This window comes from Mchenga conophoros, linkage group LG20 (genome assembly GCF_057382185.1).
Source record: "Mchenga conophoros isolate Kocher_MC1m ecotype Shallow Benthic linkage group LG20, M_conophoros_male_GT1.1, whole genome shotgun sequence".
Taxonomy (NCBI): Eukaryota; Metazoa; Chordata; class Actinopteri; order Cichliformes; family Cichlidae; genus Mchenga; species Mchenga conophoros.
The window spans coordinates 33,768,397-33,780,749 of record NC_140545.1 but is presented as its reverse complement, the minus strand read 5'-3'; the positions used below and the strand labels follow the sequence as shown (position 1 = coordinate 33,780,749).

General features: G+C 41.4%; 1 protein-coding gene across 4 annotated transcripts in view; it reads right to left on the bottom strand.

The window, feature by feature from the left end:
• The window catches only part of LOC146551255 (membrane-associated guanylate kinase, WW and PDZ domain-containing protein 3-like), a 62,857-nt gene that overhangs the window by 7,859 nt on the left and 42,645 nt on the right, over positions 1 to 12,353 (bottom strand). For 2 of the 4 annotated variants that reach the window (XM_085259215.1, XM_085259216.1), the window contains exons 17-19: positions 1,498 to 1,692; positions 665 to 741; positions 149 to 295 (exon numbers count right to left, since the gene is read on the bottom strand). In XM_085259215.1, the coding sequence (XP_085115341.1) occupies positions 149 to 295; positions 665 to 741; positions 1,498 to 1,692 (419 nt within the window). Of the gene's footprint in view, positions 1 to 148; positions 299 to 664; positions 742 to 1,497; positions 1,693 to 12,353 lie in introns of all 4 variants that reach the window. The other 2 variants (XM_085259213.1, XM_085259214.1) reach the window with 1 other exon arrangement.

Sequence of the window (12,353 nt, the reverse complement as noted above, 5' to 3'; positions counted from 1 at the left end):
AAAACAAGAATTCAGTCTCCTCACTAAGACTTTTGTTGTGAAACAGCTAATGACTGACACCTCAGCCTGAACCTAAATCTAAAATGATGAGCAGGATTTTGCATTTTGCACCTGTATGTGTATTTAAATAGTACGAGTACACATGTACCTGTATCTTGTTGCTGCGCTGGGCTGGCCCCCCGTCCATCAGCCCGAGTACATACAGTCCCATGTTGTATTCACTGCCACCCCTCAGAGAAAAACCGAAACCCGTAGGACCTCGCTCCAGGTCCACGCTGTAGAACTTTGACTCCTCCTGCTGGACACAGACAGACAATACTGCAGATACTAAACAGTACTGCCTCTTTAATGACAGTCCCACAGTACAGCTGTCTTCCAGTGTAAACTTCAGACAATTTAGATGTAAATGTAGCACACAGCAGGAAGCGGTCTGCTTCAGACACTTTTGCACAGCTGGAAACACTTTCTGATTTAGGTGGTGCTTCCTGCACATCCTGTCCTCGGTAGGATGTGCAGAAAGTGGAACACCTACACCTGGTCATCTGTGCACTCACATGCACCACATGTCAAGACAAATTCAGGGCTGCAATTCATGCGTGAAGAAGGCTTAAGATGACAGTCGCCGATCAAAGTAATATTACAACAAAACAAAAGTTAAACCGACCTTTGACCTCCCTCTGGGTCCTTTTATCATCCGACCATCTATGTCCAGATCTGCGGCTTCGGTCAGGGAAGAGGAATCTGGAAGAAGTGAAAAAGACAATGAGAAGGGAGATGAGATGACTCTATTTACCATCACAGTAGATTTAAGAATTAGGCAATCAAGACGTGAAAGATAAGTGTTATCTTTCAGTACAAAATCTGTTAATTTAAGCAGTTTAGGAAAAATATTTCATCATCCATCCACTTTCGTAACTGCTTATTCAATTCAGGAGGAGCCTCAGCTGTCACAGAGGGAGAGGCAGAGATATTAAAGGCTGAAGCAATATTATTCTAAGGAAAATATTTTAGTGTCTGACTGGAGAGACATGGCTAGTGTAGCAGCCATACAAGTATAAGCTATAATACTGTGATGTCCTTGTGTCTAACTTTAGAGCTCTCTGTAAAGTATTTGATGTCCAAGCTCCACTTTCACAGGCTTAGCAGTAATTAGAGTTCAGTTTCTTTATGCAGTGCCATTTCACAACACTGGTCCCCTCAAGGTGCTTTATATTGTAAGCTACAGACCCTATATTATTATAAAGAAACCCCATCACACAACCGTCTTTGAGCTAGCATTTGGCGACAGTGGGAAGGAAAAACTCCCTTTTAACAGGAAGAAACCAGAACCAGCTGCACAGAAGCCCCGCCTGCTGCTCAGTTGCTTTGTTTACTTCAGGTAACCAATCAGAAGAAAGCTGGCTTAAAAGTGAAGCAAAGGAAGCTAAAAGGCTTATTTACAGTTACTGGCCTTACTGTAGGTATAAGTGTTTTTAGTGTATCTGTGTTTTTTCATACGGTGTCGAGGAGTGATGCTCAGCCTCAGTGTGTTCCCAGCTCTTCTCAGGATCTGGGCCAGGTCTCGGTGCTGTAGACCTGCGACCGGCCGACCCTCCACCGCCTCCAGCTGGTCTCCGGGCTGGATCTGCCCGCTGCGAGCCGCCGGGCTGCCACGACGCACCGTCACGAACCGGTGAGACATCAGCGATGGGGCTGGAGAAAGGAGAGAAAGAGGTCACATGGTCAGACATCACCTGGACAAATCATGATATTTTTGGTACAGACTGCTGAGTTGAAATGACAAATAAGAACACTGAAACCTGCCAAATATTTTTCCAAAAAGTACAATTAACGATTAGGACAGGATTTACTCAGAACTGTGGGACTTTAGCCGACGCTGTGTATTCTCTCCTCGCTGCTGTGTAATAATACATGTGCTTCACTTTTAATAATTGAGGCCTGTTCACTCTGCTTGGCTGAACTACCAGCTGGTGCAGCTAAATAAAGGAGCAGAAAGACCCACAGTCAAACCACATTAACACCAACTGCAGGGTGTTGGTATGACCTGTGGTGGTCACATGACTGTTGTCTATCAGCACAGAGTAGAAACAAAGAAACAAAGACTCGCACACAGCAGTGATCTGGTTTTCACTCCTGTATGACACCCAAAGGCGTCCTGTGAGGGCAGGATCGATGCCTAAACACTGTCACAGAAACGTGTTGGTGAGGTTGGACAGAGCAACGTTTGAGTATAATGTACACTTGCCTGTAATTGTAATTTTGTCCTCAAAACTAAGACTAATGGTGCACCTGATTAAAGTAGCCCTGCCCACCTGCCAAGACATATAAAGACTGAGACTCTGGCAACTTTAGTTCCCATTTCTAGCATGAAGAGAAAGTGATGCAGGCAGTAGCAGTGTTAGTGGGGAGGAGGGAAACCACAGCACAGTACAACGTGCACTATTTCTAAACAGAAAACTGAATCAAACTGAAAACCTTTGACACAAATTTCCTAAAGAAAGTACTCTTTGAGTTGCTTTAACCTTTGTAAAGTTGCTGCACATGTGCAATCCGCTCTGCAACCCACCTCCACCCCAGGCACTCCTGCTATGGCCTTTTCTGAATGAATCCATGTCGTGTCGTTACTGACGCCTGTTCTGTGTGCTGTGCTTCTGCGCTCCTTGCCTCTGGGGTTTTCACATATGTACATGGAAGGGCAGGATAGCGTGCTCTCCCTGCGTCATGCATTTCCATGTCAGCGCAGGAAGCCATAGTCGAGCCATGCTACCAAATAGGGAAGGGAATTGATAAGAATATAGTGATTCTGATTCCATTATCAATATCATTTATCGACTTGATTCCTTATCGATTCTCATTGGGTTGAGCCACCACCAAGCAGCAAAAAAGAAATAATATTCATGCAAATTAATTGCATGCTGTAGTCAAATGTTTGTGCGTGTTATTTCACCTCTTTGTTATGATCAGTGTTGGAGTTGTTACTCAAAAAAATCATTATTACGCATATTACACAGAACACTTTTCTTAAAAATGATGCAGTTATTTACTCCCGGGAAAAAGTTCTCATTACACTCGTTACTTTCATGTTACTCTGTAATATGGCTGAAGCACAATGTCTCATTATCACCATTTAAAAATATAAACCTGAGGCTACAACCCCACACCAACACAAGTCCCTAATGAGGACACACACGTCTCTAAGATCTTTCTCTTTGTAGAATATAAAGCTGTCTCGGCAGATGCTTGCATCGAAGTTGTGTTAGCAGCATAATGCGGTTGTTTCTGTCCTGGATGCAGTTTTACACTTTACCATTTATCTCGTCCTTTTGTGCAATAAAAATAAATGTCCACATCCACACTCCAGACTGTGTCACTATTTTCCTCCTCTGGCACGCGAACTGACATCAGCTAATTGTAGTGCGAGTGCAGGAACCAATAAGCAGGATCGATAGGACCTGGACTACTGGGTACCGGTTTCCTACAATAGCCAGTGCTCCCATCCCTACTATCAAATATAAATATATATTTAAATTTGTCACAGTGGAGGCACTCTGAGGTGCGCCTATCTGAGCACGTTCATTAATCACTGGTGGACTTTGCACCAATACTAAATCTTGTTTAGAACCAGTTAATCTCAGCTCGATCCTGCTCTGAACTTTTTTCCTTTTTAATCACTAAACTGAGGGAAAAACATTTGTAGGAGTTTGTTTTTGTAACAGCCAAGTTCACCAATGTAGTGTTTAAAGTCATTTCTGGAGATTCACACTGGTCAGAAGTTAAGCTAACCTTAAACCAAAGATGTAGCATTAAATTATTTACCTGTTCAAGTCCCCATAGTGTGGTATCACATACAGAATTATGCCTTTGTATTATTTCTATCGTAACACGCATACTAAGTGCACATAAACTAAAGCTGAAGCTCGAAACCAAATCTAAAACCTTAAAAATCCTTTTAAATGTCTGTTTTAAAGTGAGGACAGTCCTCACAAAGACACACACACACACACACACACACACACACACACACACCACACACACATTGATCCAAGCCAGTGTTGAAATCTCTGGGAGGGAGGACCATGGGGGGAAATTCTGAGAAAGATTTTCTAGCTCAGAGACACTAATCATTGAATCGCTGAGAACAAAGAAAATGGAAGACAAACGAAAAAGAAAAAAACGTTTCCGGTTGAACAGACTGCGTGGTCACATGACCAGCAAATACACAAACCGATGACCCTGAAACCACCACCGAGTCCCAACTCCTGACTGTGTGCAGAGTTTCAGGTTGTAAAGTCTAGGAGATCAAACAGGAAGTGACTGAAGGCCAGAGAGCTCACCTGATTACAGTAACCTGCTCACATGACCCAGTTTAACAAAGACAGTAGCTGTTAGGGGTATGTAGAACAAAAACACTGCATATTGACTGACTTATGATGCACAAAACAGCCATAAAAATAGCAAAAAAATGGGCGCAACCACTTGTAAAATGAGCAAGTGACACAAAATGACTAAAAGGAGATTAAAAAATGATAACGGCAACAATAAGAAATGAGCACAAAGATATGCAATATGGGCAAAGATGACCAAAAAGCAACAAAAAGCAGTCATAGAGAAATAAAATACAGTTGTAAAAAGGTACAAAAATGAACAAAAGGGTTCCTATGTAGAGCATAAATTTATAAAGTTGAAAAATTATGAGCTGAAATGAACTTTTATACACATAATATTTCTAAATCACCTGTTGGCTGGTTCAGTGCACACTATGAATGGACAGGATATAATCTGGTATAAAAATATATATTGAAAATATTAAAAATGCAGCTGGCTTTTATCACTGACTCTGGCGGATTAACGTACTACTTCAAATGAAGCTGAAAGTTAATTACAGAGGCTGCCCCGACGTGAGAAAACCTGCATGAGAATTTTTCGTGCTGCCGTCGACCTGCAGCTCAGACACAGCCTGAACAAATAAACTGGCCTGCACTCGGCAGGACTGCGATGTGAACAGGATTCACAGAGAATGGACTGAAGCAGGACAAAAATCCCACCTGCTCCTTTAAAGTCACTTTAAGAAGCTTTAAAATATCAAAGAGGCAAAAGAGTGTGTATTTAATGCTGTTTAAACACACGGTGTAGGAGGGTGAATGCGAGCGTGTGAGCTGATAAGAAAGTGCTGAGATCACTGTGTTCAGTCAGTGGAGGAGGCACCGCGAGGCTACAGAGAGAGAAATATGCTTCAGTGAAGCAGAGGAGGAGAAGTGTGATAATATCCAGGCTGACAGCTGCAGGCAGAGAGCGATGAGAAAAACCCAAAACTGATAAACAGTCACTACAAATCTTTGTGTCTTTTGTATTTCTGTGCACACATCTGTCTCCCTGCCTTTGCCTTCATGCATATCCAGTTGCTTCTTACTGGACGATAGCAGCCTGGTCTCACAGGTACTATGAGACCATAGTTTCTATACACAGTCTCACATTTTCAGAGGACAAAGCAGTTTCATGGTCAGGCCCGCTTCTTTGTTACTTGATTACAAATGAAGCAGACATCAGAAATTTACTCAAAGTGCTGAATTTGTATTATAGAGCTTTTCACTGTAAAGAAGAGAGAGAGCAAGTAAAAAATCAACAGTCTGGTAAAATCAATGAATGGACTGGCCTGAAGTGCATGATCACAGAATTCTTTCCATTGTTCAGAAAAACTATTTTACAACATCTAACCATGTCAAGAACACTCTCGGGGCGTGTCATTGTCACTGGTGGAACTGGGTCACTGGTGTTCATTAATCACGTGACTGCTGATAGCAGTCATGAATTATGAAGTGTATATGGTTATACGCTCTGCTCAGATTAGGACAGATCCTTCAATGACCCAATAACAGCAGCTGCAGACAGTAAAAGCAGCCCAAGAGTTTCTCAAGGTGAAGAAATGGAATTAACAGCCAGTCAGCTGATCTCAACCCAACAGGGCAGCTTTTCAGTTATTAAATAGAAAACAGAAGGCAGAGAGACCCACAAGCAGCAACTGAAGGTGACGGCAGTAAAAACCTGTAAAAATGCAGCATTTGGTCTTGTTTTCATTCAAGTATTAAAAACATTCAAAATCATTTTAACTTGTTTACTTTTAAGCCTCTAAAAATTTGGGGATGTGCATAAAAATATCCAAATATTCCCAAAAAGTTCATGCAAAGGTTTTTCTAAAACCCTTGAAATAAAGCTGAAACTCACACGTCTGCACTCACATCTTAATTGTCTGATGTAAAACCAACCGTGGTGGTTTACAGATACAAAAACTGTGTCCTCTACAAATCATAGCCCCCCCCCCATCCCAGAGGATAAAGTCCTGTGTGTCTCCTAATGACAGTGCCCCGTGTTCCCTCTTGGTCCACTGAACAATGTATTTTTTAGGCTCTGGTAAAGTTTTGCCGTAAAAACAAAGTAGAGACTAAGTAAAGACCAACCTCCTTTTCAGCTTGACACATCACGTCAACAGTTTCACACAAGTCTCTTGTTTTCGATGTAGGGTGGGGGTAAAGTGTGGGACCGAAACTACAAGTTAAAGAACTTAAATTATTGACTATAAAAAAACTTTAAAAATTGTGCCAAAAATCCATAAATCAAACTTCTATTCAGCCGTTTTTTCTGCTCAAACATACAACTATTTCATATGTCCTGATATGTACTTCTGGACATTTCCTTCTCCTTCCGTGTGAGGCCTCTCTGGGTCTGACTCCATGAATCATGTATGAGAACATTTGCTAGATCACTTTCTCCAACCACAGTTCTGACTCCAGATGTGCTGCACAAAGAAAACCAATAAAATATTAACCTGTTGAGGAAAAATTCAGCTTGATATCTCAAAGTAACTAAACATTCATGATTTTCACCACAACCAGCACCACGATCCAGACTCTTTGGTCAGGCGGCTCATCGTGTTTTTGTTTATTTACTGTCCTTGTGGTAAACTCTGATGCAGTTTTCTGTGTATGGCTCAGAAAAGATGCTGTTTGGTTGTTTGGGGTTTGAATATAATACCAAAAATGATTTACTGACGTTGTTATGCTGCCAAAAGACCCTCCTGTGCCTGCACACAGAATAAATCCTCATCATAAGACCTCTTCCACATTCCTCAAACATCACACATACCTCCTGTCTGCCCACATGAACCCAGGTGCTTTTCTGCTGGTGCAGAGTCGCAAACAAGTCCGCTCTGCCTTCTCTCTAAAAGGCTAGAGGCCATGTTAACATATCAACATCAACACATAACAGCTAGCTTCATGACACTCATCACATTTTCCTGTCATTTGATGTTTTGTTATCACCAGCTGGCATTTTATAAATGAAAAAAAAAGAGAAAAAAACTCAGTAGTTTTCTGCACACTGCTGCTTTAAATTAATTTTTACTCAAGCCCAGTTTATTTGTGTGTGGGACTTATAAAGTCTTATTTGGTATTCATAATCCTGCAAGTAAGTGGCTCCTGATTCTAGACCTGCGACACTGGAACTTTTCCCCCCGGATAAGAGACGCTGCTCTGACTGTTGAAACATGAATAATTGTATTTCAGATTAGGCTCTGGCTCTAAACCAGCCTTAGGAGTGAAAAACAACCCCAGGAGACACAGTTACATGTTGGGGAAGCACACAAAGAGCTCTTGGAAAAAACAAAAACCTAAATTCATTTTGTATCTGCTGAGTTTTCTATATTCAATATGTTCCACAATTTCATATCCATCTATATCTACAGTTCACATGTCTGTAGCTCATGAGGTAGAACAGGTAATCCACTAATTGGAAGGTTGGTGGTTCAATCCCGGGGTGACCGAGGGACTCTGATGTGTTCATTGTGTAAATGTTCGATAGTGCTTCTATAAATGGGTGAATGATGCACGTTGTATAAAGCACTTAGACTGCTTCAGTAGAAAAGCGTTATTTAAGAATCAGTCCTCACAATATTGCAGTTTGAAGTCTCAAAACATAAAATATAGTACGGAAAATTTCCCAAGGCGTTCCCGAGCCAGCTGAGAGATGTAATTTCTTCAGGATGTCCTCCATCTACCCCGGGGTCTCCTCCCAGTAGGACGTGCCAAATATCCTCACCTACGAGGCACCCAGAAGGTGCTGGAGTCACTTTATGTGCGCCACAACCAATTATTGTTTTTTTGTCAGCATTATCATTGCCCTGCTCACTGATTTAGTCCCACCTCCGACTGGCTTCAGAAGGCTCACCTGCACATATATAAAGCCAGCCTACAGGTCCAGCCCTAAAGAGCAACATGGGGCCCCCCATCTGCAGGAGGGGCTGTCGGAGCATCCTCAAAGTCAGGTAGTTACCACATGAACAGCAGGAGCACCTATTATTACACTTTATTCCAATCATATTGAATCCAATAACTAAAGTCATGCTTCTCCCACTAGTCGCCATGGGTCATGAGCCTGAACCATGAAGTGGCAAATTATAATCTGTACTTTTACACACATCAGTTCACACAGTTTCAGTAAACTCAGCCTCACACAGAGTCCTGAGGTTCAAATATGTTTGTCATCACTTTTATGACAGATTATAGCAGTGTCATAGCAGAATGTTTGCAGTGATTTTATTGATGCTTCCCATTTATATACAGACTATAGCCTCTAATTTAATATAAATACTCAAATATGACCACATGTAACCAAGTAATACCAGCACGCGTCACTGCAGCACGACATAACTGAATTCTATGTGTTTAGAAAGTCAGAGTTATGCTAATAAACAGATTTTGTCAGCAGCGCAATAAGCAGATGATGTCTGAGTATTAATATTTGGAGTTTTATGCTGTGGGACTTTTACGGGTGAATGGTTAAATACATGAGGATGTTTCTCGTTGCGAGGACGTTGAGTCTGTAGCTCACCTTGGGAGAGCTTCAGAAGACTGCTAGAGCACAGGTGAGAGTTCAGGTTCAGGGTAAGAAGCACATTAATGCATCATGTACAGGAAGTCCTCACAAGTGCTGAAAGACAAATGTGTGTGTCTGTCCAATTTCATAGTCCAATAAGCCTGAAGTCACCTGCGCTCCAGTTTGTCAAACACACACAGCCCAGCTCATAATTCTGCTGAATTATGGATTAAAGCTGCTATTAATAGAAAGTTTAACATCTCCTATTCCGAATGCTAAAGCACGAACAGACGCATTCACACTCGACACACGACCGCCTCGGGAGCACAGGCTGACGTTTTTTCAGAAATTCTTTGAGTCACGGCATTCCTCTGGGAATCATGGGAGCTTTGCTGTTCATAGTGTGACTGGAATGGGACAGGAAAGAAGTCAGCATGTATAACAACGGGTCAGTTTTTAAATAAGGACACGTAATGCTCATCACTATGTATCATTTTTGGTCCTTTTGGCTATTTGGTGGTTGTTTCCAGCCAAAGATGGATCTGGCCACAGTGATGTCAGCCATTGGTTAACCCTGTAAAACCCAACCCATCAAGAAATAGCCAGAAAATTTAGATTTTTTTGGAACTGGGATGATTATTAACCCTTATAACAAAATTCACTTTTTTTTTTTTTTGCTATATCATGTTTATGATTTGACATTTGATACATTGGCAGTTTTTGGCAACTTTTTATTAGCAAAAATGTTCATTTTAGACAAAAAAAAAAAAAAAGAGTTTGGTCGATAACATTTTGAAATTATGGCAAGTATTGATCATGTTGATGCGATAGAGGTCTCAGAAACTCATCTATCAAATATGATACAAAGGGTTAATGAGGCCCTCTTGCTGCTGACTGATTCTGCTATTACCATCTTTGGATGCTGAAGCCAAACAAGGGGTCACATGTGACTGAAAAACCCAGGGATGCTGCACGCTCATGGTGAAAATATATTTATTTGTCCCTTTGACTTTAAATGGAATTATAATTTACAACTCAATGTTGTTTCTTTTCAGTGGGGCTTGAAATTAGCAACTGAGACCAGAAATTCATTAGAAAAGTGTTTACATTTTCTCAAACCTCCGTACAACATGACTTCTTTTTGATATCAGAATGATCCAGGATATTATAAATAATCTTTTATTTAACTATCATTCATAATTAAAAACACAGAGATGGAAAATGAGAGGAATAGTTGAACTATAAGGATTAATACGGGCTACATATATATTCTCGTGTTAATTTTGGGACTCCTTTAACAGTGAACCACAGCTGGAAATAGACAGCACATCTGGACACAAACAGGCCGGCAGATGAAGCTAAGCTCTGAATGAATTTCAAAGGGTTATGTCATGAAGATTTAATATTACATAACTTACACACAGGCGCACACATTGTTTTAATATTGTCAGAAAACAGCAAAGGTAACAAAAATTAAAGAACTATTTAATTAAAAATTGAAATTTGCTACCAAGCTCATCCTTCAGCCCTGTGCATGTTTGCATTACTGATGATGTGGGAACATACAGTAAAAACCACATCATACAGTCTGAGCCACAGTGAGGACCAGACACCTCACAAAGGTCTAAACTCAAACTGGTCCACACACACACACACACACACACACACACACACACACACACACACACACACACACACACACACAATAACGGCACATAGTTTCAATGAGGTGAAACTATTTCAGACATTCCTGAGAGCTGATACAGATTGAGGAGGAGAACAAGGAGACAGGAATAAAAGGGAGAAGGATTTAGATTAAAGAGGGAGCAAGGGAGGAAACAGATTCATAGTAGCTGGAGAGAAACATGTTACCAGCTCTGACTACATTCAAGTGTTTCTTCCAGATGCTGCAGTAAGTAAAAGCCTGTTATTTTGTCCCGTACACTGTGGACTCTGATGCCACTGACACCCAGAAACAGAAACAGTTATTGCTGCCACTGCAACTGTATTTTCACAAAACTTCACTTTCCCTTTTGTGTGGTGGACAAACATGAATCAGTGGACTCCTCAGTATCTAATCTGATATTACTTTTTAGTATCAACTGGAAGCTTTGAAGAATCTCACATTAGATGAGAATCATCAAACATAAAGAAGCAGCATGTGGCTCTTTAGATGAGAAAGAAAACATTTAAGTTGCAGATTCATTTATTTTCTTAATAAGCTAGTGTTGGTTAGGGTTCAAATGTACTGCTTTATGTAGGTTTTTCCATTATTATGCAAACCCAGGACAAAACTCATTTAAGATAACAGTGTTGAAAGGCAACAACTTCTAGTTTCTGAAATGATTCTTCTTATGCAACCTCACCCCAACAATAAATGGTTCACAGGCGATCTGGTTAGAGCCTGTAGTCAGATGACAAAAAACCCTCTTAAAAAAAACTTTACTAGGGAACAAAGCACAAGAGGAGCAGGCTGTGAAAACTTGTTCCACAGCAGTGCACGTACAAATTCAGGAGTACCTTTGACCCACACACAGCAGGACTCTAAATCAATACGGCTCAGGCACAGACACGATGATGGACGGACCTCCCAGAAACCAAGTCAGCCTTGAATTTAGAAGAAAGCTTAAAAATCCAAACTAAACTTACATTTGGAGTCCTTGACAGTTTTCAGAGCTGACTGCAGTCGCTCCAACATGATGGATAATTCAGACCTGAACCGAGCCGAGACCTCAACAATGCTCTGTCCTTGTTTCTCTGTCCTCACTGTTTGTCCTTCTGTCTCTCTGTGCTGTCTGCGTGAAGCAGGTTGCGGCTCTAAAAGCAGGAGCTGGACTGAGTGAGCTGAGCTGCAGTGAGTGATAGAGGGACAGTCAGAGGGGGCGGGGCTTATGCAGAGCAGATAGCGGTGGGAGGGAAATTACTCATGTGGAGGGGAAGGAATGCTAACAGTGGAGATGATTGTTATATTTCCAAAGGAGGAGGTGCAGTGGAGTGCTGTGTATCATTGTCGCTCAGTTCTCTGTTCCTTCCAGCTGAATGCCGACCAGAGAAGCTCAGGTGCAGCTGAAATCAACCAGAGAGTCGCCACAAACCCAGCTGTGGAAAATCCCTCAGTGCTTTTGCACAGCTACTGTACTGTGTCCAGCTTCTGCTGCTTTTTGTGTCAGCTCCACCACAGTTTCAGGAGGAGGGAATCTTGGACTGCATTTATGTATTACTGTGCTGCTTTTATCTGAAAGCTTTAACTCCTCCCTGTACACCCGCGGCTTGTTTACATGTGAAACGAGTTGCTTATTAACCCAAACTAAACTGTGATATGCAAATCTAGTGCCCAGGGTTATAGTTACTTATAAGCTAAGTGCTCTTGTTTTGTAATTATTACAAGTAACCTTTATTTTATTGCAGCTGGGTGCCTTAAAATCACAGCAGACACGTATAAACATCAGTAAGGTAACTCTGGCCTGAGGCTGACGAAGCCATTT